Source organism: Corvus cornix, chromosome 1, assembly GCF_000738735.6.
Source record: "Corvus cornix cornix isolate S_Up_H32 chromosome 1, ASM73873v5, whole genome shotgun sequence".
Taxonomy (NCBI): Eukaryota; Metazoa; Chordata; class Aves; order Passeriformes; family Corvidae; genus Corvus; species Corvus cornix.
Window position 1 is genome coordinate 53,183,148 of NC_046332.1, and position 27,874 is coordinate 53,211,021.

The 27,874-nt window shown below is 39.2% G+C and overlaps 1 protein-coding gene across 3 annotated transcripts; it reads left to right on the top strand.

Annotated features, from left to right (window-relative positions):
- Positions 1-1,013: 1,013 nt before the first annotated feature.
- NEK5 (NIMA related kinase 5) lies at positions 1,014-27,553 on the top strand. Of its 3 annotated transcripts, none has more exons than XM_039567131.1 (23): positions 1,014-1,200; positions 2,406-2,546; positions 4,296-4,392; positions 5,755-5,852; positions 7,737-7,820; positions 7,928-7,998; positions 9,266-9,352; positions 10,397-10,451; positions 13,496-13,696; positions 13,783-13,864; positions 15,395-15,525; positions 18,789-18,988; positions 20,283-20,349; positions 20,688-20,807; positions 21,095-21,178; positions 21,276-21,380; positions 22,278-22,358; positions 23,218-23,286; positions 24,027-24,150; positions 24,346-24,474; positions 25,515-25,649; positions 26,273-26,387; positions 26,789-27,553. In XM_039567131.1, the coding sequence occupies exons 2-23, from the start codon at positions 2,430-2,432 to the stop codon at positions 26,982-26,984; spliced, it is 2,448 nt and encodes an 815-aa protein (XP_039423065.1). In that variant the 5' UTR covers positions 1,014-1,200; positions 2,406-2,429; the 3' UTR covers positions 26,985-27,553. The 3 variants fall into 3 exon arrangements, with proteins under 3 accessions (XP_039423065.1, XP_010398687.2, XP_010398686.2); XM_010400384.4 differs by lacking the exon at positions 1,014-1,200 and adding an exon at positions 1,460-2,042; XM_010400385.4 differs by lacking the exons at positions 1,014-1,200; positions 24,346-24,474 and having other exon boundaries at positions 1,459-2,546.
- The last annotated feature ends 321 nt before the right edge of the window (positions 27,554-27,874 follow it).

A 27,874-nucleotide genomic window follows, 5' to 3' on the forward strand; every position in this document is an offset into this window, starting at 1 on the left:
ATGGAAATGCAGCGTTGTGGTGAGCTGATGCTGGGTGGATACCTCTCTGTCACTCCCCCCCTCAGCTGGGCAGGGGAGAGAAAATTTAATGAAAGACTTATGGGTCAAGATAAACACAGGGAGAGATCACTCACCAGTTACTGTCACAGGCAAAACAGACTTGACTTGAGGAAATTAATTTAATTTATTACCAACCAAATCAGAGCAGAGTAATGAGACATAAACCCAAATCTTAGAACACTTTTCTCCCACCGTCCCTTCTTCCTGGACTCAATTTCACTTCACTGGTCAAGGCCGAGCCCATCAGCGGTGGTGGTAATGCCTCTGGAATAACAGATTAAAGAAGGGGAGAGAGGGGCAGGGATGGGGACACAGGTGAGTGGATCTGTCTTGGAGCTGGCTGGCAGCCACCCCTGCAGCTCTTCTCTGCTATTGATACCCTGCCGCACAAACCAATGCATACATATGTATAACTGATGTTTGAAGGGCATATTATGGGAAACATTTAGCTATGATAAGTATTTAAGGCTTTTGTTTGTGCAGTTATTAATCCCCTGAGAACTCTTTGAGACTGAACTTTTGCCTTGATTAAATAAAAAGGGTTTTTTATATGCCACTGCGTGTGTGAAAGGAAGCAAATGTGTTCGTAAATAAGGACAAATTTTCCGACTTTGATTGGAGACACACTTGGGCTGCAGAGAGCGCTGTATATAGGCAATGTCAAGTTTGGGCTCTGTTCTGGTTACTGGGTAATAAATAGGCACTTTACAAGAGAAATGTGGCAAGGGAGAGCACAAACTCTCTTGGCAGAGCTCTCCTGGGGACGCTCTCCCGGGCTATGTCGATGTAAAAAATAGTATTTGAAAGAATACACAAGGAAAGCTTTAGGAAAGCTGTAGCTCTGGTGCGGAGCCAGTTCATACCGCACCTCCCCTACTGCACATAGGCTGGTACGTGAGTTTCCACCAAGGATTCAAGACCTTGAGGCAGTCGAGATTTCCTTTCGGACCGCTCCACTCCCACCACTGACCATCCAAACCTAAGTCTGTGTCCGTGGGAAGGAGGGGCGATTTCTGCGAGGGAAATGAGGCTCCTGCCGCTCCCGCAGGGCGCTGCAAACGCCACACCTCCGTCGGGGCGCGGAGCGGGGCGGCTCCTCCCACGGCCGTGTGGGCTCCGGCGGCGGCTGAGCGCACGCAGGTACCGCGTCCCCCCGGCGCCCCCGGCCGCTGCCGAGGCTTGGGCCGGCTGAACCGGGCCGGGCCGAGCAGGCCCGCAGGGCAGGGAGGCCCCGGCGAGGGCTGCCCGCCGCCGCGTCCCGTCGCCATGGGGACGCAGGGCGGCCGGGCGGAAAGGGCGGCCAGAGCGCGGCATCGCCGCCAGGGGCCCTTCCCCGCGCCCGCGGTGTGTCTGCCCCGGCCCCAGCAGCGCTTCGGCCGCCCCCGGCACTCGGGGCAGGCGCTGCTGCGCGGGAGGCGCTGGCCCCGCCGCCCGCCCCTCCCCAGCGCCCCTCTGCCGTGGCCGGCCCTTCCCGGGCGGCGGGAGGCCGTGTGTCGCCTACGGATGCGGGGCTGAGCCCTGGCGGGGCGCACCCCTCTGCTCTTGCGGACATCTGTCCCGAGTGCCGCTTCTCTCCTGGGACTGCCAACAGGAGCTGGCTCTGACCCAGACACCGAAATCACAAACGTCCCGAGCTCGCCTTGCTGGCGCTGCCAGTGGCCCTCGGGGACTGCCGGCGATGGAGCCTGTTGCAGAGCTTCCCTGGCAGGGAACGTCTGGTATAGGAGCCAACCTCCCTTGCTAAATTTACCTCAGGACAACTAATAAGAACAGTTTTATGGTGTTTGCTGATATTTAGGTGTGCAGCTTTGCCTACGGAACCACTGCAAGTACCCAGTGAGTTCAGTGTTCCTGACAGAGGTTTTCAGACGACCCCTAATGCCCGACTTCACTTGGCCGTGGGCTCCTGCAAAATGCAGTGGCTTTTCATTTTGCTGCCAACGTTAGGTCACATCAGTATAAACTAAATCAACATGAAACAGGTGATTGTTTTTTCCATTAAAAGAACAATCCTGCAGTATTGTTCACGAAATAATGTCACATTTTACAAAATCATATCATAATCCTACACAGTACTCTGTACTTCTTTCTCATGCATTAACTTCAGGCTGCACTATGCATTTCTTTATGAGACACTCATAAACTTGCTTCTTATTAAAAGTTAAGATCTGCAATAATTTGCATACTTCCAGGACATGGTATTTTTAGGAAGAATCAGCAGCAGTAACGTTATAAAAAGTAATAAAAATGACAGTCTGAAAAGGTAGTGTCTATTTCAGTAGCACCAACTCAGATGTTAAAGCACTGACTATGTGCAGTACTAATTTGGGGAATTTTTATTTTAGACGCTCTTCTAAGACGAATACATCATGGATAAATATGAAATCATTAAAAAAATTGGAGAAGGATCTTTTGGCAAAATATTCTTGGCAAAAGGAAAAATGGATAATGAGCCGTGTGTTATCAAAGAGATCAATTTAACAAAGGTAAAACAATAAAACCTGAATTACATTTACCAGATTGTGCTGCTTGCGTTTATTGTGCTAGTTGAACTTAGCTGGGTATGAACTTGGGTTATATTTGATCTCCTTTGGGATTCCATCTCAATTATGTAGAGCTAAGCTTTCCGAAGACTATGTTCTTTGCTAATTTATTGTTTTAAAAGCATAGATGAAATATGTATTTTAAGTCTTTGCTTTTTACTGAATTTTTGTTCTTTTCAAAACTTCTTTCTGCCTACAGTGTGTGACACTAATTCAGACTTTGTAATAGTTGATTCAACTACAGTGAAAATATTCCCACTAAAATAACAAATCACAATTCTGTGATACGTTTCTCTAAGCTTTTTTATTTCCTTGTTTCCCACACCTATATTTTCAGACATGAGTAATTCACAATGGAGTCTTCCCAATTCTCATTTATGTTTATGCCAGTTCAATTCATCTCATCTGATTTTAAATTTCCATTCTGTTGCTGTCAGCATCTGAGCTGCTTGGCTAGACTCCCTTTCAAGGAGAGTAAGAGAAATATGTCTCTTTAGGAAGCTGTTGATCATGTGTGTTTTAGATTTCTGATTTAGAATGAGCTCAGTCGGGCCATGAAACTTCTCTCTTTCTCCCCATTGACTGCAGAGGCAGCCTGGGGCCACTTGCTTGGGTGTTAGAGGAATACCATGCCTGCATCTGGTTCCATAAAGGCAATTAAAAACTCTGTGATTTCAATACAAGGGTTTTAGCAGTCAATTTCAGCGAGTGCCTACATGCTTTTGACAGGTCTGTTGCTATTCTGGGCCACACTAGTGAATTTCTAATATATTAGAGAATTACAACAGAAGAATGAGTTCTAGAAAGAGCTGTATATCTTCCAGATTCAAACCTGGAAAAACTGATACATGAGTAATGACAGCTAAATGAAAAGGTGAATAGTTTCTCTCTCTGCTCGTGACCAGTAAACCCCATGCATATCTAATCTTAGATCTTGATGTACAGCTAGAAGAATGGCTGCTAATGAAATATTACTGTGGATCCCACTTGTTGAAAAATCAGAAGCTGGATACAGAAAATTACTACTTTGAAATCATAAGATTTTTTTATTTGGTAGAGTGTGTTTTATTCAGTTACTGATTTTTGAATCTTTAAGGATTACATTTCAAAAATATTTCTTAAGAATGAGGGTAAGAAACTGTTTATAAATACAAGAGGACATTTTGATGGATAGATACTCAGAGAAATTAATTTTTAAGTAGTATTGAAGAAAATGTGATCATAATAAACTAAATAGAAGTTTTCCATTAATGTAACAGGGCAAAGAGTTTGCCTGAAATGTTACCAGAACAACTAACACCAGTAAAATGAAGGACCTTTTTATTCTTTTTACTTTAATCTTTTGACATCACCCCTATTAGCATTACAGAATCATCTAGATCCATATTCTTCAAATTCTTAAGGGAATTCTTTAAAGAGTTTAAATTCTTTAACTTAAGTTTAAAGGTATACATTTTCTTATTTGTATAATGTCAAAATTGGGTTTGACTTCAGTAATGTTCCAATACATTTTCAAACATACACTGCAAATTTATATTTTATGTTAGATATACATCATATCTTATAATATTCCTACATTGTCTTGGTACACAGTATTTTTGTATTATTGGGAATGGGTTGCTGGTGATGTAACTGTTTTTGAAAAGAGTTAAACATATCATTGCTACCATTTAGTTTCTTAATTCTTTGTAGATGCCTGTGAAAGAAAAAGAAGCCTCTGAGAAAGAAGTCATTCTTCTGGCCAAGATGAAGCATGCAAATATTGTAACCTTCTATGCTTCTTTGCAAGGTTTACTTTTAACATTTCTGTTTTAATTGTGGTGAAAAGAGTGAAAGGCAGAAAACCTACCTTGTTAGTGTTTACCACCCTTAGCCCTGTCCCTAATGCCTTACTTAAAAGTGGGAACAGGTCTCAGCTCCTAGAAATGGACACAAGGCATCAAATTCAGGCATCTACATGCATTTTTCATCTGTGTGAGTGGGTACTTTGGCAGGAATCCTAGATCCTGAGGTGTAGGTACTGTACAAGTTGAACTTTAGTCTTGATTTTTTTATAGGAGTCCAGAGTTTAATGGGAATTTTCTAGGAGTGTCAATAGAAGAGAGCTTTTGAGTATAGTAAGGAATAGGCTGATCAGATAGGACAAAAGGCTGATGAAATAGAATGATAATTTCATCTGATCTAACCTCGGGTTCCTCATATTTTGCTTATCCACATCATATACATATGACATATGATCATGAGACATCACATATGCATGCACACATAAATACATACTTATGTATGCATATACATACACACAGACAAAACAGGCAAGCACAAAAAGAGGCCATTAAATGATAATGCAATCTATTAGCAAATCTGAAAATGTCTTTCAGCATCTGAAATGTAAAAACAGTATTGGCATGTCAGTTGTTCAGTTGTTCAATTGGAACAGCACAGTCATTCCAGTGATCCAATATTAATCTCACAATGCTGTGCTTAGCCTTTTTTCTTGAGGTATATTTTTGAATTATCACTCAAGGATAAAGAATTCTTCAGGACTGAAAGAGATAGAAGGAATCCTAGTCACCATAAAAGCTGATTTTCTGTATTTATTTTTCCTGCTGACATCTGTCATAAGCAGTGCCTTATGTAATAAAAGCTATAGTTGCACCCAAATTGTTCCCTGTGACCAGGACTGTAAATTTTTTAGGGGACATGTAAATCAGATAGTCTTCTGAACCCCAAAGAGGTAAGAACTGGTTGAATTTCCGTATTAAGCAGACCCTGCTGTTTATTTTTGCTGTTTGGAATACTGACTACTTTTAACCTTTTCCCTAAGCCTTACTGCATACTTAATTGTTGAGCAAAAAACTGCGCTTTGAAGCATTCTGCTAAGTTTCCTGTAAGAACATCTGTCAGTGGGGTCTCTTGAGGATTTCCTCATGTATTTAATATTTTGCTGAATCTTCATTTAAATATATTTTCACATCTTACTTTTGCATCAGGTTTCACTGGAAGTATCCATTTTTTCTCAGTTAGTTTTTGAAATGGAGGAGCAGGTAGAGGTTAACTGCTACCTTTTGAAAGAAAGACCATATAAAATAAGTTGTTGCTGTGTTAATGACGGAATGAAGGAATAAAGGAAAAATTATGCTTTTCCTTTCAGAAAAGAACAAGCTATATATTGTGATGGAATACTGTGATGGTGGAGATTTAATGAAGCGGATAAATATGCAGCATGGAGTGCTGTTTGATGAGGACCAGGTGAAAGACATTTTCTTAAGAGGGAAGAACATAGTATGTGAAACACGTGGTTTGAATTACCCAGTAATAACTTAACTTTTAAAGAAAACTTTGGTAATTTTAGTTGGAGTGTAGGAGGGTTTTTAAGCACTCTTTAAGATCTGACATGAATTCATTAGCAGTATGATGATGATGCTGTTTTTTATGCTCCCTTCCTCCCATTGCTCTTTGCATCATGGATGTACGTTTTCTTTGCCTTGGTAATACACCCATTAAACCATGGCTTTCCAGTTATGGGGGGGATGTATTAGATACAAATTCTTAATTTGCATCATGACATAGCCTCCTCTATACTGAAGTCTGTGGTAAATCTCTCATTCATTTCATTTCGGTCAAAACTTCTCTGATGCCATTTAAATTTTTAAACCAGCACAGAGAAACAAGCCCAGATATCTGACTGCTCTTGGGCCATGTTCACATATATTTTATTTTGTAAATAGGTGAGTATGATAAGTATTGCAATTCACAGAAGTAGAATTTCCCACTATTCCTTACTTATTCCTTTATTTTTTTACTAACTCTTAGCTTTCTGAAAGAAATTATGTGGGAATTAGTGTACTGAACTCTGGGGTTATTTAGTCATAAATAAAATCTACCTTTGCAGGTACAATGAAATTTTGCTTAGAAACAGAGTAGATAGTATCCAACCTGCTAGTGGAAATATACTCTAAGGCATAAAAATGAAGGAAAAAAAATATTGTGACTTTTCTTTTTACTTTAGTAGTAAAAGAATAACTCCTTGGTGGAGAAGTCAGTTGAAAGTGAATTACTGGTTCAGTAATAATGAATTTTAAGATCCTATTGGGAGTCATACTAGAGGCAGAGAAAACATGAAAATAAAGAGAGGACAAACCCACAGATCATGAAAGCACAAAGGAGAGAACCAACGCACAAACCCCTTGACAACGACACAGAATAATGCATATCAAAAAAAGGCAAAAGAAATACAGACAGAAGAATGAATTATAGGAACTAAAGATATATCTGCTGATAAAAGAAAGGAAGCAAATTGCCCAATTTAACATAATAGTATTAAAATATCTTTATATTTTTAAATGTACTTCTGAGAAAGCCTCATTTGTGGCATCAGCCTTAATCAGGAAATCATCTATTAAATGTGAAGCATGGCTAAATAGAAAGTTATTACTTGAATCAATGTCTTTCATGTGCATGAATTTTCCTAAATAGAGAAGCATATCAGCAGGTTGTAGTTTTGTTTCTGAATTTAGTCCAAAGGCCCTTATTTAAGAAGACGTGTATATTGGAAGTTAACTATATGTTTAAAAGCTGTACTGGGTCAAGGATAAAGGATAAACACATGTGCTTACTTATTATGCAAGTTCTTCATAGCTCACATCTTTCACCACATTTCAGTCCTTCATCTTTTTTCTCTTTTTTTTTTTGGTTCCTGGATCACATTCAGTGGGACTACAAATAATACAGCTGGGTGGCATGACTTCCATCACTGAGGATTAAGAAGACACTTCCCAATTCTGTCTTAGTTGCACTCCCTCACTTCTTAAAAAATGTCTATTATTCTCCCTCTCCTTTGTCATGATTCTTCAGTCCTTGTTCAAGTGCATGTCCTGGCACAGTCAGGGAAAACTTGATGGGGATAAGGGAAGTAGAGTAGGTATCTACTTCCATTTAGTTTAGTGGTAGCACAAAATGGAAAGGAGAAGTCTGTGGCATTAACTTGGAAAATACTTTTTTTACTGTTTTACGTTGTATATGTTCTATATATTTTAGATTTTGTTACTGTCTTTATTTTATATATTTCAGTAAGATGTCCCATTGGAGTCACACAAATCCATAGGTATCTGTTTTCTTTAACTTTCATTGCAGATTCTCAGTTGGTTTGTGCAGATCTCCTTGGGCTTGAAGCATATTCATGACAAGAAGATTTTACACAGAGATGTAAAAGCACAGGTAGTGAAACTGGTACTGGAGAGGGGGTTATTTTGTCCTGTGAAAAATATGCTTAAGAAGTTCTGCCATCTTTCATTTTCACATACCATTTCTGGGTTTATTTGCAGAACGTTTTTCTTAGCAACAATGGAAAGGTAGCAAAGCTTGGGGACTTTGGCATCGCAAGACAGTTGAACAGGTAAGCATGGTTTTAATTAGTGACCTGCACCAAACAGGACTGTTTGTGAATGTCCAGAATGCAGCCTGAACATGCAAATCGTTTGTGGATTGTGCTTACTCAAGAGGTCTGGGATACAAAGGGTCTGACACTACATTTTCTCTTTTTATCCTAAAACATGCCATCCTGCACGGAACCACAGATATATCTAGCCTAGTAACTGGACTTCTCTGAGGTATAAGACATAGGGTGGAGAAGCTACAGTCTTTGCCTGTTTTCTGTGGAACTGAGAACATAAAGAGATTCTGGAGGCACAGTTCCTGCTCATGCAGCTGTTGGTAATAATTTCTGTTACCTCATAAAAACAAAAGCGAAGAGCATTTAAAACTAAAGAGAGAGTAAAGGAACAGAGTTTGTGCAGATGTTGTGTGTCCTCAAAGACTGAGCCTACGTTAATTTTTTAAAAGGACCCAGAATGACCACCTGGGCCTGAGAGCATGGTATGGCTGGGCTTGCATCTGTGGTGTTCCCCCAAAAAGAGAGGCCTTATCTTTAATGACTTTGGGGACAAGGTTGGCCCTTTGTTGTATCCTTTGTAGTGGCCAGGTGTGCCCAAAACATTCCAGGGGGCATGATAACAACAGGAAAATGCTTAGATTTGATCTCTTTTTGTGCTTTTTTATTATCTTTGACAGAACTCAACTCTCAGCATGTAAACTACTGATGCCCAAAGAGCCTTCCTTCACAAGTGTTCTGGGGATAATTGCTGTAAGGATTGCTCCTATGCAGCAAAACAGTACATAGCAGATAAAAAGTAAACCTCAGAATTTGAATGTCCAAGACACACATTTTTAGAAGTCTGTAATAGGCTTATAGAACAATATAATTGGAGCTTGACAGTACTTTTCCTCCTGTAACTAGTGAATTAAGTTTCTGTGGTGAGTTGACACTGTCTGGACACCAGGTGTCCACAACGGCTCTGTCACTCCCCTCCTCAGCTCTACAGAGGAGAGAAAATACAACGAAAGGCTCATGGGCCAAGATGAAGACAGGGAATTCCTGTGCTTTCTGTTGAAGTGCAAGCACTCTCCACTATTAAAATAGGGGGTCATTTTACACAGAACTGGGACATACTGTAGTTTTTCATGGGGTGTTCCATTATTCAACTACTTGGAGGGCAGAAATAATGTCCCCCATAGGCTTTTAACCTGGGGCACAGAAGTCTCTGGTTCTGTTGTTTGTGGATGTTTTCAGTGTGTAAGCCTTTCTGTTCATTTTGTTTCGTTAGTACTACAGAGTTTGCCCATACCTGTGTAGGGACCCCCTATTACCTTTCACCTGAGATATGTGAAAATCGACCATACAACAACAAAACGTAAGTCTCAGTCTTTCTTTCATATGTGTGTGAGGATGTGCAGGCATGAAACAACTCATTTTAGTAATATGGTTTAAATCAGTATTTGTGTGCAGTGCACAGGAATTTCTCATGGTCACCCTTTGTGAAGTTTTGTATTATTGTGTACAATAAGTAGGTGCATCATTGTACACAACAACTACCTTATACTATACAACAATGTCAGCAGTATTTTGACTCACAGTATCCAAAATATAGCAATCCTGACTTTGCTGTGATTAATCTACAGGCTTAACATAATTACAGTTTTTGGTTTCATAAAATTACTTATACTTTAAACTCTCTTTTAATATTTCTTGTGGGTAGCGGTGGGAAATGTAAACCAGTATTTTTCCCATTGCTTTATCTGCTTCTCCATCAGTTACTAAGTTTCTCTTGTTTCCAAGATGCAATAACCAATGCATCTTTACAGTTCCAAGTTCATGAATTTTTGATACACTCATTTATTATTTATAAGAATACACTAAAAGGAAAGCTGCTAGTTTGGCTACTTTGGAAATTTGCAGTAGCCACTTGCAGGAAGGACAAATGGTTCTGAGGCTTAACACAAAATACCAGATGAGAAGCCCTGCAAAGTCAGGAGGTGAGTGGGCCTAGACCCACTTATCTGTGTGGGGGATATGATCAACACCAAATGTTCTGGAGCCCAGAGTAGCATCTCAGCTCTGAGGTGCTATTCACACAAGTTTACTCCCTTATTGTCTCCTCAGCTATCAGGTCAGCTTTGTCCTTCATCCTGCTAGAAATATTACGCAGACATTCTGTATCATGTCCCTTTTCATATTACAATGATAAAACCTAATTAGATTCCATAGAAACATTGGGGCCACAACTAAAAATAAATTTCTAGTTGTCTTTTTAGTGCATCTTAAGAAAAAATAAAACTTGCACCAGTCTGTGACAGAATAATGGTAATAAATTTGGGAGCTGAGAAGAGGTACTGATTACATGGATGAAAATATTATCGATTTTTCTCTGAAAACTTTAATTACTTCTTATTCACAGAGATATTTGGTCTCTTGGCTGTGTGCTCTATGAGCTGTGCACACTAAAGCATCCTGTAAGTACTGTACAATCAGGTCATTATCTTATTCTTTGAAAATATAGCGGTCACCTTGCAAAGCCTGTAGTAGTAATAGTCAGCTACAAGAGTTATTTTCATCTTATTTATTGGTATTAAAGAATGACTGCTAGTGCCTAACTTTTCATATTTTATCTGTTTTGTACATAATAAAAGGTATTATGCAGTATTCCTGTAACTTACATATGTGCATGTGTGTATACACACTTTGAACATATATTTACTCTCTAAAAAGTACTAAACTTAATCAAGACAGATGAGCAATGGAAAGAATTAAAGCCAGACTTCAAGGTTAGCCTTAGGTATATAATTTTAGTAATTTCTATTTGAAAATACCAATCTATACTTATTAAAGAACTTATAGTCCACATTTCCCCAGAAAATGGTTTGAGTCCCCAGAAGCATTTTCCTAAAGCTTTTATTTGGTTTGAAAGCACATTCATGTAAGAAAATAACTGAAACAGCATCTTCAGCAAGTTGTGTTGTCCTCAGCCTGGTCAGGTAATCCTTAGCCTGTGACTATTAGGTGGAGAAGGGAACACAGCAGAAACTAATCTTGACAACAGGAGAAAGATCGGATTCCTGGGACCAGCAGATGTTGACTTTTAGCTGAGCTTGGATGTGGGAGAAGGTAGAGCAGCACTAATAGAGCAGTTGTGCTGAGCTAGGAGCAAGGGGGATACTGCTGAAGAAAACTGCTGATTTCACAAAGTAGCAAAACATGAAATATTACTTTGTATGAATATTAGGTGTTTTATTCTGTATTGCTGCCCACTGTTTCAGTGTGAGGGCAGCGACTCAATGCAGATGTAGACAGGAAATGCAAGTGAAGCTAAGGTAAATTCAATTCTACCGCCTTCAAAATAGCCACATAAATAAAAGGGTGATTTTAGAAAGCACTTGCTTTTTTTTTTTTTTTTTTGCCTAAGGCCCTAAAAACTATATTGATGCTGGCCTCTTAAGAGATCTGGTGAACTGAGAGGACTGAATTATCTGATTGGCATCACTTGTTAAAAAATCAGGATTGTGTCTTTGCTCCAGAGGGAGCACGGAATGCAGAGGCTGTTGGGTGAAGTGAGGTTTTGAAGGTGAACACTGTGAAGACTGTATGTATGTAGATCTCTGTTGAACAACTTTTGCAAAATACATCATGTTTCATTCTGGAAAGATTGCTTCTATGTTGCTGTCTGACAGCAGAGTGTGAATAAAACTCTTCCAGGTACAGAAGTCATCAGACCTTTTAGTTGTGCAGCTGCAACAAGGAGAACATAGCCAAAAAACAGAGTGGTTATATTAATTTTCCACAGCATAACATTTCTGGTTAGCAAGAAAGGATTTGTGGAGGGATTCCACAGCACAGGGCTTCTCCCCCTACTCTTCTCTGTGAGACCCCAGCTGGAGTGCTGCATCTAGCTCTGCAGCCCTGTTACAATCCAGTTTAAACTCAGAAAAGCAAAGCAAGCTAAGTCTCTGTGCATAAACCGAAAAGAACTTAAAAGGTTCAAAATATTCCCAGAAATGAGACTAAAACCAAACGAGGTTAGATGTTGATGCCAAAAAATTGATGTATTTTATTTAATAGTAAAAGAGGCAAAGAGAAGGGAAGAGAAAAGAAAGAAAGGAAGAAAGGAAGAAAGGAAGAAAGAAAGAAAGAAAGAAAAAGAAAGAAAGAAAAAAGAAGTGTGGTTGGTGGGTGGGGGGACAGGGAGAGGTGACAGGGGTTAGCTGGAAGCTAACCATCCAAGGGTATCACCCATCCGAGGGTCCCAATGACGTCTCGTTGCTCCCCTCATCTGATCTTCTGGTGGTGAGGGTCCCCCATCACCGCTGTGGCCACACCACCACACACCACTACACCACACGCCCAAGAGTACAGAATCCCATGGATTAATATACACTTCGGGCCAGGTGGGAACACCCACGTGCCTCTCTTGCAGGGGCCAGCTTGACACACTGTCCCTTGCAACACTGAGGGTCTGTTGCATCATCTCTGGTGCTCTGGTGCAGGGTCTGGGGACCCCTTGGCGGGGGGCACCTGTGATGGGCCATGTCACCCCCTTCTGCTGTGGATAAGCTTCTCCCCCCAGTGAGGACCCCTCAGCTGGGCTCCTCTGCACAGTGGAGGATGGGCAGTCACGGCACCTCTGACCAGAGGCTTTTCCCAGATACCCAAAGCCTCTCCTCCCTCCACCAGTTGGTTCGAGGGGTCTGTGTGAGCCTGGCAGCTGATAGCCCCGGGGCTGTGGTCCTCATCTTGGAGGTGTTAAGCCTGTGCTCAGTGAATGTCCCCAGCCCTGAGTTGTTACTTAATCTTATCTTCATCAGGGAGCAGTGTAAGGCCTCAGTCAGGGCCCCATCCAGGGTACAGCAGTCTTCTCTGCAGCTTTTGTAATACAGTTTTAAAAGCCCTTTAAGAAAATGTTTAAGTCATAGACTATAATACTTCAGTCTCTGACAAGCCCCCAACGTAAGAAGAATGTGGACATGTTAGAATGAGTACAGAAGAGGGACACAAAGATCATCTGAGGGCTGGAGCACCTCTCCTGTGAAGACAGGCTGAGAGAGTTGGGGTTGTTCAGCCTGGAGAAGAGAAGGTTCCAGGGAGAATTGGAGCGGTTTTCCTGTGCCTAAAGAGACCTGAAAGAGAGCTGGAGAGGGACTTTTGACAAGGGCATGGAGTGACAGGACAAAGGGGAATGACTTTAAACTGAAAGATGGCAAACTTAGATATTAGGAAGAAATTCTTTACTGTGAGGGTGGTGAGGCACTGGAATAGGTTGCCCAGAGAAGCTGTGGGTGCCCCATCCCTGGAGTGTTCAAGGCCAGGTTGGATGGGGCTTTGAGCAACCCAATCTAGGAGAAGGTGTCCCTGCCCATGGCAGGGAGGTTGGAGTGGGATGATCTTTGAAGTCCCCTCCAACCCAAACCATTCCATGATTGTGTGAACAAGTACCTATTTTCAAGTTGGGATGTCTGAACCAGCAGTACTTACTGTCCTCTTTTTATTGTTTCCCTTAATTGAGTTTCAAGGCAATAGTTTGCATGAACTGGTGCTGAAGATTTGCAGAGGACGTTTTCAACCAGTGTCTCCTAACTATTCCTACGATCTGAGAATATTAATTTCCCAGTTGTTTAAAACATCTCCGAGAGATCGACCATCCATCAATTCTATTCTAAGGAAGCCCTTCTTGCAGAAACTTGTTCTCAGGTATTTGCCCCCTGAGGTAAGTGACTGTACTGCTGCCTGCTGAGAGAAAATAAGTATGAAAGTAGTATAAACAGTTCTAGCAGATATTGTTTTTTCTGATAGGTAGCACAGGAAGAACTCAGTCACACGGTAATACAAAGAAAAAGGCCTTTGGCATTGCAGTCTGGAGCCAAGCAGATACAAGGTAATGATAATAATATTATGTATCATTAGTTCTACAGTAACATTTGTCAGTTATGATACAACTGTTGGCTATAGCTTTCACCAACAGTCCTTGCTGCATATTTGGATAAAAAGCTTTCACCCAAAGCTAAAAGTAAATAGAGAACTACAGCTGCAGAACCATTTACCCAGTCAGTGCACTGCTGTCCTGTTCAGGGAAGGACAGCTTTAAAACTAGCTTATTTGCTGCATTCACCTAGAAGAGCTGCCATAGGAAGGTGCTGAAACATTAATCTTAGTTCTTTAAAAAACAGAATTTGCAAAACTGAGAGGTTTTGGTCTAGTTTAGGTCTGTCACATGAAAAACTGTGTGAAAAAAAGCATAAATCTTGCAAAACATGTTCCATAGTATTTTACAAAACAATAAAAATGTATTTTACAAAATCTTATAAATTTTATTAAATCGGGAGACAATGAGCTGTGTTTGGATTTAGTGCCCATTGATAGACCAGATTATGTATGCAGTTTCTCAGAAAGCATGGATGAGACTAAATGTATGTCTGTATGAACTGTTGAACATCTAGCATGTTTCTGGCAGTGTACCCTTTTCCTAATTCTATATTCTTCATTATATTGCAATTAGTCCTCAAATTTATCTTTGGAATATCAAAACAGTTGAAACAGATCTGTAGTTACTTAATACACTTTGGATTCCCCTCCTCCCCCCTCCACCTTCAAAAATATTCATCAGTAGTGTAGGAACCCATGATATTTTGAAAATGACTTTCAAAGAGGTTTATCTGCCTACACAACCAATGCAATTTGGACAGAAGCCTGAACAACTAAGTAACTTAAGCACTTAAAAAAAAATCTCTGGTCATTTAATCATAGTTTTAATACATTTTATCTCCCAAACATGATAATCTAACAGTCAATACTCATGAAAGATTTAAAACTCACTTAGAAACTACTTAATCCAAGAAAGGACACTGCTTTTCATTTCTGCAGCCAAGATATTTGCAAAATACTGACTGACCAAACTGGAATGGTCTGTACTTGTATTCTCCTACATGGGAAACTGATAAGGTAGATTTTTCACTTTTCAGCCTTTCTTTTCTAATTTCACAAGTACTACAACATTGCCTAATGATTTTTAGAATATGGAGGGCTGGGTTTAGAAAGGGAATGAATGCCTAAGCAGGTAGGCACCTGGAACCTATGAATCAGACCTGTTTTCTGTTCTTGGTAATAGCATGAAATCAACACTAGTTTATAGAGGTCTCCCTCTTCTTCAGTGTGCTTTACAAAACTAATCAATAAGATCCTCTTTACATGAATGTGACAAACCATGTTTTCAAAAGCTTGTAATTCTCAGAATGAAGAGCCCTAGGAGGCTGTGAAGTAGGGTGATGATGGTGAAAGGATGTAAGGAATGTTTATTAACCCAACCTGTCAGTGTTAGGTGTGGGCACCCTACTATAGTTTGCAACCACACGATCATGAATCACATAGAGTACAGAATGTAATTTTTTAATCTGTTATTGTTAAAAAGCATATAAACTTCAGAAAACAAGAGTCCAGGACCCAGTTTCTCTGGAATCTGGAATGGTAGTGCCTGTCAGGAAACAAGAAATATTTCAAAGAAATGAGTGGAAGCCTCCTTCAAGAAGACAACAACCTCAGGTACTGTGTATCCACATTCTTATATATGTATATACACACACATACACACACACACACACACATATAATCATCTTCAGAATTATATATTATTACATATATATGTGTATGTATATATACATATAATATTCAGGAAGCAAATACCTGCACTTAAAACAGATACTTTAAAAGGCTCAAGACATAAGGATGTAAATTTAGCTTAGTGCCCACACTAAGTCAGTAGAGACAGTTAAACATGCCTGAATCCTCAGAAGAAGTGTTTTGAAAGCCTAAGTGGGAAATACTGAAACTAGGCTGCTTTGGTATGGTCCTTTGTAACAAAAGGATTCAGGCATGCTTTGCATTTATGTTTGCACAAAGGCAAATAAGCTCCGCATTTGCATTTTTTGCTATAAAAGCAAATACACTGATCCTGTTACTTCAGCCCTTCTGACAGCTCGTTCATGGGCAAAATCACCAGCACTCACTGCCATTGCCTCAGATACTTGTTACTGACAGCCTTCTCCCAAATGCAAGCCCAGTTTTCCACAACCACTTTGTCTCTCACTTGTTTTCTACCTCCTCCTTTCCTCAGGCAGGGTATCAGCTGTATGCTATGTCCAGCCTCTTACTTAGCATCACTGCACACATTTATGTTTATCTTCAAGAGCATGTAGTAGTACCTTGAATGCTGGTGAACATAAGCAAAGCACATTTAGGATCTCAGAGCCCCCAGATCCGCACGCTGCAGTTATATGAGCTTAACTGCTGATAGGGAACATGGATTTCCCAGAATTGCATCCATCATGCAGTCCTACTGCCTATGACTAATACTGTTCTTGTGCATAGCACAGGATTTTGTCTTCCTCACAGTTACATTTGTGCCAATGCAAATCCAGAGATGGATTAAGTTAGAAAGATCATTTCCTTTCACTGTGCACTGCTATAATCAAAGGCAGAATTTTGCTCACAGTGTTTTGACCGACACTGGGAATGTTTCCACATTCTTTCAACGTCCAAATAAAGCAAACAGTGTGCAGGGTTTCAGGGATACTTGCATAGTGCCATACTTTGAAGGTGTTGCTTCAGGATTCACAGAATCACAGAATGGTTGAGATCGGAAAGGACTTCTTGACGTCACCTTGTCCACACCTGCTCAGGCAGGGTCATCTAGATCCATTTGTGCAGGACTATGTCCAGTTGGCTATTGAGTATCTCCAAAGATGGAGACTCTAAATCCTGTTTGGGCAACCTATGCCCCACCCTCAGGCACCCTCCCCCACAGTGAAAGAAATGTTTTCTGATGTTCAGAGGGAAACTTCTGTGTTTCAATTTGTGCTCATTGCCTCTGGTTCTGTCACTGGGTACCAGTGGAAAAGAGTCTGGCTCCATCCTCTTTGCACCCTCCCTTCAGGTAGCTATAACCATTGATAAGATCCCACCTTCAGGCTAAACAGTCTGAGCTCTTTCAGCCTTTCCTCATAGGAGTAATGCTCCAGGCCTTTCATTGGACTTTTCCGAGCTTGTAACTGCCTCTTTTGTTCTGGACAGCTCAGAATTAGACACAGCAATTCATGTGTGGCCTCACAAGTGCTGAGCAGAGCATAAAGATCACCTCCCTTGACCTGCTGGGAATGCGTTTACTAATGCAGGCCAGGATGTCATTCACCTTTTCAGTGAGGGCACATTGTTGGCTAATGGTCAGCTTGTTGTCCACCAGGCCCCCCCTTCTTCTCTGCCAAGCTGTTTCCCAGATGGATGGCCCCCAGCATATACTGGTGCAGAGTGTAGGATTTTGCACTTCTATTGGTGAACTCCACAAAGTTTCTGTTATCCCATTTCTCCAGCCCTTTGTGGTCCCTCTGGATGGCAGCACAACCCTCTGGTGTATCAGCCACTCATCCCAATTTGTGTTATCAGCAAACTTGCTGGGGGTGCACTCTGCCCTCCTCTCTCCCATGGCCTAAATCTTTAGTGAAGATGTTGAACTCTAGTTACTGGCCTTCAGTTATGCCCTGTGATCACCACACTCTGGGCCACTTTTCAAGCAATTTCACTGCCTGCTCATCCCACCCTCAATTCATCGCTTCTCTATGACGATTTTATGGCAGACAGTGTCAAAATCCTCCATGAAGGCAGTTGCCTGATAAGAGATACCCCCTTGCTCTCCTCTTGTCTATCAAGCCAGTCATTTAATTGTAGAATGTTATTGAGTTGGTCAAGCATGACTTCCTGGTGCCTACCTCATTAGTCACAGTTCTCAGTCCTCTGACATTTATTTAGATAGCCTGATTTGTTCTCCCTACTGCTTGGGGTTGCCATACTTCTGGATACCATACTGGAAAACCTACTCCAGTGAGGAACAACATAAACACTTTTTGATGTTACTTCTTCCTTGGGAACTTTACTGAAAGTTGGAAACTTTCTTCTTATACAGATATGAATTTATATTCTACTGTAATCTGGACTGTACCAGGCACATGAGCCTATTTTCAGTGTATCTAAGAAGGAAAATGGAGAGGAGTAGTTAATGTATTTACCATCTGTGAAAGCAATACTTAGATGCATTGACATTTATGTAAGAAAGTAAGCAAAGTCAGCATTTTTCTCATGCACCATATAGTCTCCCACAACAGAGAAGTTTGTGGATGTCTGACCACATTTATATCATGCAGTGGCAGCTAGGTGATCATCTTCTCTCCATTGTTCTTAGGAGAAATGGAAACGACGTTCTCGTCACAAAGAAGAAACACGGGGCTGTTTCATCACAGGAAGGGCTTCGAGAAGTGAAGGCCCAACTCCCACATGCACATAATCAAAGAGACATGAAATGAAGCAGCACAGTGCTTCCCTGAAAGCAGCCATCAATGCCTGTACTGTCCAAAACTGCATCCCAGGTTCCCCTTGCTATCACTTGTCAAAATGAGGCTCTCCTTGAAATAATTCAGTGCTTTAGGCTCCAGAACAATGAAGTGACTCTAGGGCAATGGCACTACAGAGTACAAAGCCCCATGCTGATTCAATTGCACAACAATGTGGGCTGCTGATTAATGACAGCAGCTAATGGAACAGGGGAAAAGGAAAAGGCAGTGGTGAGATCACGTAAGAAGTGAGAAGTTTGGAAGTTTCTGGGTTATATGTGAAAGGATTTGGAAAACTTACACTGACTATACTATAGGCAGTCCATATTACCATGCAACTCAGACTGGGGAGAAGAACAGGTTAATTCAAACTTGTACTGATACAGATGAGTACAGGTAAAATAACATCCTTTATTATACTTTCAGCCACAGACCTCCAGATTTAATATGGCAGAAAGGCCAGAAAGCATTCGAGTACGTGGCCATTATGGTCATTACTATGACAAGCTTGACAACTTGCAGAGGAAAGCTAATGCACATTATGACCTTTCTCGTATCAGCCAAAGAGTTGAAGATTACTATAAACTTAAAGGACGAGTTGCACCTCCACCTCCACCACCTGACTGGTAAACTGTTTCACTCTATTTATTAGTGGTCTGTCTTGTGTATTTTGAGCTATCAGCCCTCCTGAGTAGGTAACACTGGGCATAGCTGATTTAGTAGAATGCTTTCTCTGCTTTTTCTTCAATTTTTTTTTTTTTTTTTACATAAGTTTGTTACACAGCAACACAATTCCTGTTCCTGTTCATCCGGAAATTCCACCTGAATTAACCTGGTGCTTGACATTTTGTTGTCAAAATGTCTCCCAAGTCTCAGCCCAATCTTGTACTGGGTAAATAGTAAAGCATAAGCTTTCTGTTGAATCTCTGATTATACCAAGGATAAGCCCTGTCTTTCACACCAGGATGAGAATAATACAGAGATCAGAAGCAGTTCTGCACTGAAGGGAACAGTGAGAGACAGGCCGTGAAAGTGGTTTTTTTTTCACGCAGCGCTTATATTTCTGTTTCAGCTATAAAGACCCTTTCTCTACCAGTTTATTTACTTCAAAGCCTTTCTGTTACAAAGTAGAGGTACAACCTTAGGAGATTTCCTGTCCATTCTGTGACTGGCCATTTTAGGTGTGGATGAACTTTGAAAAAGTTGAGAAATAAATTTTAAATACAGCCTACTTCCAAAGCTTTCCTTTAAGGTTGACAGAATCTTTAATTCTCATTCAACAACAACAGTGTTTAGAATGTTTCAGTTACAGATCTTCAGATTTAGAACATCTTTCCTGATCTGAATTTCTGGTGCCTTGTGTAAGGATAGAGTCAATTCAGTTTGGCTCCCTGCTGCACAAGTGGATTCCCGAGATAGGAAATGAAAGAAATAGGAAACAGGGAGCTTACAAGTGACTGATGGTTATTTTATATCAAAAAGCAAAGTAAAAGTTTAGAAACTACACAAAGTTGGACTGATAGAATTAGGCACAGAGGAGAAAGACAATAAAAAGGTTGCTGAATATACAACCTTCATTCTGACAATTTTCACTCATTTTGAGGGTCAGGGAAATCAATTTTATTTTAATTAACGCTTTTCAATACCATTTAGGAAATAAAAGGTGGGGAAGGGCTTTGCTGTACTCTTTGAAAGGCTTAAGTAACTGAAGTAATAGGAAAAGGAATGCCTGAAAAGAATGTGTTCTTATTTTACTGTTGTGCCATATTTATACATATTTTACCCATATTTATATATTCATGTAGTACAAAGAAAGCTCTCTTTGTCATATGTGGTAGAACCTGTAGAGGATTATTTGTGCAAACATAGCAGAGTCTGTGAAATAAAACTTAGAATATGTACATCACTTTCTTCTCTCAGGACTGCAGAATTTCTTCAAAGGCGGTTTGAAGCCCAGCAGTACAAGATCAAAGTGGAAAAACAGATGGTAGGTAAATACTGAACCACAAAATAAATCTGTAAAAGAAGGAGAATGAAAATCCAAAGATGAATGGATGTCTTTGAGTGGCAGTCTGTAACACTGTCAGGTAGAAGGTTTTGCTCTAGCAAATTCCCTGATCTGCTCTTCAATGTTCATCCTGAGGTTTTATTTTCTCATACAAAACTGTAACAATGTGTAATTCTACTGTGACTTTTTCCTCCAAAAATGTACACTTGCCTTACTGCATTCTTCAGTGGAACAGGGAGAATGAATTGAGTGAGCACTGAAGGAGAGGATTCTAAATGAAAACTCATTTGCTCTGGGATTCATTTGTGCATCCACAGGGACTACGACCATCCTCTGCTGACCCGTATCATGACCAAATACAGCAGCAGAAAATAAAGGAAGAGCATCTCAAAACCCATCAGCAAAACATGTCTAGAAAGAATGAAATGAAAGAACAGGTAAATGAAATTTCTTCCTTAATTGCCTAAAACTGTCTTCTTATACTACTTGACAGTAGTATTCCTGGTATAAGAATTCTTTTTCATCAGACTCTCTTTTTGATCATCGATTCTTTTCCATTCTTTCCCATCTTTTTATAGAGAAACAACATACTTTTCTAGTTTTGCTTTTGGGTGACAGAGAAAACAAACTGATACTTCTATCTTATGTGAACATATATAAATACATTTAATCTTTCTATCTTTGGTTTATTAAAAACGTATTCTACCCTACTGTTCTTTTCTAGGAGTATTTGAAACAATTGCAGAAAATTCGGGAAGAATACCACAGTGATATAAAGGAATTCAGATTTAGAGCAGGAGTACTCCAGGTAACAAAGCTCAAACATATGGGTAGTCATATTTACTTTTTTATGCTAGAATACTTTATTAGGAATTGAAATGAACATTTTTTAAAATGTTCCCTAGGAGAATCAGAAAATACAAGATAAAACCTATCTTGTGAGGCAAGGGAAAGCTGAGCACCAGTCTGAAAACAAAGATATATGTGCAACAGGAGAAGAATCACTTCAGGTATTGGTATCATCTCCATCTAAATAGATCTTTCTGAGCAAGTCCCACATGGTCTTTCATTCATTCTCTGTGACAAATCTGTCAATATCAGTAGCATCCTCCTCAGTGATCCTGGATCTGACTTTTACTAAAATGAATTCATACCAATAAAATGGCTTATAGGCAGCCAGAGCCACATTAGGGGAGAATTTAGACTCCCAGTGATTTAATGGGAAAAGCATGATAATGAAAAAGAAACAATAGATTTTGGGCCTGCCTGGTGTCACCTTACTTCATGGGCTCTCCATCTTTGGAGAAACTGTATAGATGTTTTAAAAAGTAAAATCTATAAATTGTTGTGGTTTCTCCTGAAGCTGAAGACATGCACTGATTGCCACAGATCACTGAAGAAGCTGTATACTATTATTTACTTTGCTTTTCTCTGAAAGGTTCTAACAAAGACATAATCATATGAAAAGGAGTAATTAAATATTTTTAGGTGTTTCCAGAAAATAAGATACTGCAAAACATGGCTATACTTTCACAGGCATAGGCTTCCACTAAAATCTTAATTTTAATCACTTCCAAAGTTTTCCAGAATGAAATGAGTCCGAGTCATCTTGTATGTGATCATTAAAAAAAAAAAAAAAAAGTATTATTTATATCTTGACACAGTACTGTATCTTTCAAACTTGGGTTTTTGAAAAATCAGAGGCTTGCACTTTATGCAAGAATTTCTGATTTTCTTTTGGCCAGATAAGCCAGAATTGGCAATGAACAGAATATTCTTACAGATCTATGTACAAGGAAATTCAAGGCTATATTTGCTACTTAAACAAGTCTCTTTCTTTATGAGGTATACACATACTCAGTTATAAAGAGTGTAATTCAAACTGGTTTTTTTTTCTCTCATTCCAGGACATGGAGGAAAACTTTAAACAAGTCAGACTCCAGGATAGGCAAGACCAAACAATATTAGAAAAGAAACATAACACAAAAGTATCCATCTTTACTGTTTTTTGGGTTTTTTTCCATTTTCTTATTATGTCTGTACATTTCAAATTACTGTGTTACTGTGGTAGCTCTGGAAGTGAAGTTATTTGAGAGTCATTTAAGAGTGCTGATTTTCTGTTTGTTTAAAATTTATATCAGAAGAAAATAAATGAGCTTTTCTGATAATTTGAGGGAGATTCCCTTTAGATAGTCCTACCTAGTAGTTAATCTCTATCTACTCCTCATTATATCAAACTGCATTAGTTGTGAATGGGAACTGACGTTTATTCAAAGTCTAAGTAAAGTCAAGTCAGATTGCTAATTTTAAAATATTTTGTTATAAAACATGATTCTCTATACTGCTTTTTAAATCATAGAAGGGGATGGGAATTGAATTAGAAATGCACATAAGATACCAGGAAGGTTTCTGACCATAAGATCACTGTGAAGTGGACTAAAGGTCTTTTGTGAAATATTGCATGGAAGCAGTACAGTATTTAGTTTTAATTCTGGTTGAGAACCAGCTGCAAGAACCAACTCTGTGTTGCAACTCTGTGTATTGCAATGATTTGAATTAAATGAATATATATATATTCATATAATATATATAAATAAACCACTTGAAATCAAAAGTGGTTGCAGTAACTTAAAAATATCACTAAAGTAAAAGGATTGTATTTAAAGAAGTCTATTTTTGTCCAATGTGTTCAACTTTGATCTTGTTAAATAGAAGAAAAATGTTGTTAAATAGAAGTTATTTTCAACAGAAGAATAATTTTCAAATTTGTAGTTCCATATAATCTGTGTACTTTTAATTAAATCCTTTCATTTATTAAAAAAAATTAATAATGTGAATTTTCTTTAGGGAGGAGTAAAATTTGAAATTAATTTAGATCTATGTTTTCCTGAGGAAGACAGTATTCAAGAAGCAGAGGTATGTTTTGATTATATTCAGAGCATTTACATTAGCAATCAGAAACCATGGCAGCTCCATAATCTAAGACTTGTTTCCATTACCATCATCCTCTGCCTTTGTTACAATGAAGCTTCCTATTAAGGATTTGTTGACATGTTGCATATGTCTGCCCTTCTGCAAGAGGATAACTGCTCAGAAGAAATTGGGTGATGCCTGGGTCAGTCTTTCACATGGTAAAATATGAAGGAGTGCAGATATTAAAATTTCCTAAAATGGGCTTGAGAGGAAGAACTTACCTCAAAACTGAGTTAGTCTGCAAATGCCAAATTCAATTTGTAGATTGTTTTAGTACATTTCTGTTTCTTTTCACTAGTATTGTATCACAAAGCAAGAAAAACTACAGACGTGTTTTCATTTAGTAAAATTATATTTGTGGCTAATCAACATGTAATAGCTACCTATTAAGATTTTTATTAATATATTAGAATTTTAAAAAATATTCCTAACAGCAAAAAATAATTATATTTCTAGTATATATATTTTAAATTTCTAAAGCACTATTTTGTAATTCTATTGTTTCACATCTCTGTGGAGCCCCATGCAGCCCTCTGATGCACAAATCACAATGTGGCTTCACTTTTTGCTACCCAATTTTCCTGTGCATACATGAGGTTGGCTGGCAAACAGTAAAATGGGAAGAGATTAGCTATTGTACCATATTTGTTTACTGTTCCCAGAGTAACTTACTGTTTTTTCAGGTACTAGATAAACTCAATGAGACTTTAACTTTTGTGGATGGTGAGAATCTTAAGGAGAAATTGGTGGAAGTTTATGAAAATCATACAGACAGAGCTTTGGAAGAACTGTCTGACTACCCAACAGGTATTTATTGGGGAAATGCAATGCTGAGTATTAATCCTGAAAATTACATAGGAGTTAGGTAAATTCAGTAACTCCAGGCTATAACAAGTTCATCTCATGAGCTCTTTCTTTATATCACATAATGTTATAATCACATGGAAATCTACTTTAGAAAAAAATCCAAAGAGCTTTGCCTCTTCTTTTTCTTCCCCTTAGAGTCCATACATTGTATGAAAAAAACCAGAAAACATTGGCAACCTGGAGCCCCTCAGACACTACTGGACGTTTTAGCTGGTGCTGACGTCCCATCTGCATGTCCTACTATGGCTGGAAACGAACTTGGTGGTGAGAAAGTTTTGGCTTTCAGTGAAAGCAGTGAGCACCTAAAATTCAGCCAGACTGGATTCATCCATACCTGAATGTTCACATGATCCAGCAGGCTTTTACCTGCAGGGCTTTGTAACATCAGAGGTTACTGTACGTGTTAAGCCATAAAAAACAGTTGTCACTTTCCCCTCTAACACTGCAATCACGTTGTGTTGCTCATACATATTGAGAGTGCTGCATTTTATGTATCACTCTGTGGCCAGGGTAAAAATGCCAATCTATTCAGCTCATCAACGCCACTTTCTCAGGCTTTGAGCTGATGACACACAGAAACTAGGGCAGTGAAGTGCCAGTGCTGTCCTGGAATGTGGTGGAGTTGTTTTCCCTCTGCACACAGTGGTAGTGCTACCCAGTCACAAATGCCACCTCACCCAGCTGTGGCTGTGGTGATGCTCCACTTCAGAAGAGAAAAGTCCCTACAGTTCTTACAGTACTACTGCATATATTCCCAGGCAGACAAGTATCTCCAGTGACTGGTTTCTGCAAACAAGGAGCTCTTCCAGCATTCCAGCACGCTCCAAACACCCGAGATAGACAAAAAAATAACCTGAAGAGTTTTCATAGATAGTGAAGACAAAGCAGAATATTATTAATACACCAGCTTTTGTTGATTCTGCCTTAGATGAAAGACCACAGGGCACAAAAGAAACAGGAGCTTTTTTTAAGCTCTGTCAACCCCAAGAAGCCAAGAAGTTTCAGAGCAGGGACTGCTCAATGAAGCTGCACCTGAGTATTCCAGGCTTAATGGAAGTTACTTAAGCATTAAAACTGGTGTTAAACATTTTTAGCGATGAGTAGTCCAGACTAATTTTTCCCTATCCATCAGATCAAGTACTTATAAAAAAATCAGGCATATTCCATAAAGGAAAAAAAAACCAGATTCCAGAATTACACAAAAGGAAGAAATCAGTATAGAGACTAGAAAGTCAGAATCTGACAAAAGGCAGTGCTGAGCTACAGTTATGCTTTAGTGATCTGAGAACCTTGCTGTTCTTCAGCTGACCATAATCTGTCTGAAGACATCCCAGAAAACAGGAAGCAGTGGAAACAGACACCACCAGAGACACTCCTGAACATCTTAGCAAAAGCAGAGCTGTCTGAGGATTCCTTTATCTTTTTCGAGGAAGACATAGGTAGGATATTTTTTCCTGTAAATTCTGCATGTTTTTCTTTAGTGTAATATTTCTTCTACCATTGGCAGAGGGTGTGTGATGAGAAACAACATTTTGAAGCAGCTGGCAACCTAGAAAAACAGGGACAGAACCTCTGCTCTGTCCTGAAGCACAGAGAGGCCTCTTCAGGATGTTGTTATTTTCAATAGCAGGGAAAAGGCCAAGCCCTACTTACTGGCTATTACCTTCATATGTAATTCTTTCATTTGCTTGGGTAGACAGAGGAAAGCTACTACTGCCAGCATGTTGGCAGGTACCACAAACCTGTTGAGGTTGAAGAACCCTGTAAAAAACATTTACTCAAATACATATATGGTGACTTAAATGAGTAGTGGCTTTACAACATGGTCCATGCTGATACAGCTGACACTGCAATTGATTCAAACTCACCTACACTGCAGCACACTTTCCTAAAGTAACAGACTGTTTCAGAAATTACATTTACTTTGCATCAACAGAAGTGTGGTATTTACATTGCTGTAATTTGAACAACAAACACTTCAAGCATTTATTTGCTATTCCTTTACACATACTTTTACAGTTTTCTACTATACAGCTGAAGAAACGTTTCCCTTTCTTTACAGAAGGGAGATTAACTCTGTTGCCTCCAAAAGAAAACAAGGAAGATGATTCAGAAACCTACTCTGCTGTTGCTGTTGATGAAGGTAGACTTGAGCCAAGATCAGATGATGAAGACACGTAAGTCAAGCACATCAGAAGGAAAATCCACACAACTGGACAGTTTTCATGAAATAACAGGCTGCATTGCCTAAAGTTTTTCTGTGTTCTTAAAAATTCATAAATAAAGAAAACTTACAGAATCTGCTAATTTAACTTTTAATTCTGTAATTTGTCACAGCCAATGCTGTCATTAAAAAACACAGCAGAAATATTAACATGGCTTTGCAGCTCTTTTCTCTTGCCTTTTAAATACAGGTAAACAATCTCACAGAAACAGAAGAAACAGTTCACATTAGGTGTGTCGCTTGTATATTTCTTATAAAGTGCTTTAAAAAACCCTAAGAGTCCTTGAACTGAGAAAGGTTTGTAATAAAGTTATATTTATTTAATTAATCGAATTCTCTTGTTTTACTGTGCAGGAATTTTGAAGATTCTGAAGATGAACTCAGACACGAGCTGGAAGAATCTCTGGAAAAGTTGGCAACTTCTCCAGCAGAGAGAACCATAGAGTCTCACATCTTTTCAATAAATAAAGGTCAAGCAGATGAAGAAAAGATGAGTTTACCTTACAAACTTGGAAAATCTGATGATGATTTAGAAAATAATCATGGATAATTTGGTGTTGATGCACATAATGAAAAGATTTAAAATTAATAGAAAGCTGTAAGTCTTTTGTTTTAAAGGAAAAACAAACCAAGGTACTTTTCAGATGTCTTGAACATTGAATAATCCTCATACAGACTGAAATGCTGTTTCATCTATTATCCTAAACTACTTGGACATAACTGACAAGTCTTGCTTGAGCAAATTTCTGATTTCTGTGTACTCTGTTTTACCATTTTTGTCTTATGTAAGAGAGTGTCCTATTTTGTGTATTTTATTTCCCTAGATAAATCAACTCCTGGTTTTAAGAATCTCTTCCAGCTTTTCATAATCATTGTGTACTGCCAGTACAGCTTTGTAATTTACAGTTTCATTTACACAGTACTCACCATACATAGTAACATCAACTACTCAGGAATTTTAGATAGTAGCAGTAAAATGGTTTATTAGTGCCATGAGAATTGTGCATTCCCCAGTTCCTAATAAAACATGTAAGTATGTAGGTTCTTCCAACCATTATTTTTCCATATAAAAATTTAATACAAGCCAAGTGAATCTTAAATAAAGAGAAAACTACAGTCTATAGTCTGATTTTAGCAGTTTTTTTGAAGAATCACTTATGTTGGAAAAGATCATTGAATCCAGCTGTTAACCGAACACTGCCAAGTCCACCACTAAACTGTGTCCCTATGTGCCGTGTCTTTTAAAAAAACACCTCCAGGGATGGTGAGTCCATCCCTTCCCAGGGCAGTCTGTTCCAATGCTTGACAACCTTTTCTATGTCAAAATTTTTCTTAATATCCAGTATAAACCTCCCCTGGTACAACTTGAGGCCATTTTCTCCTATCACTTGTCGCCTGGGAGAAGAGGCTGACTCCCCCACCCAGTCACACCCTCCTTTC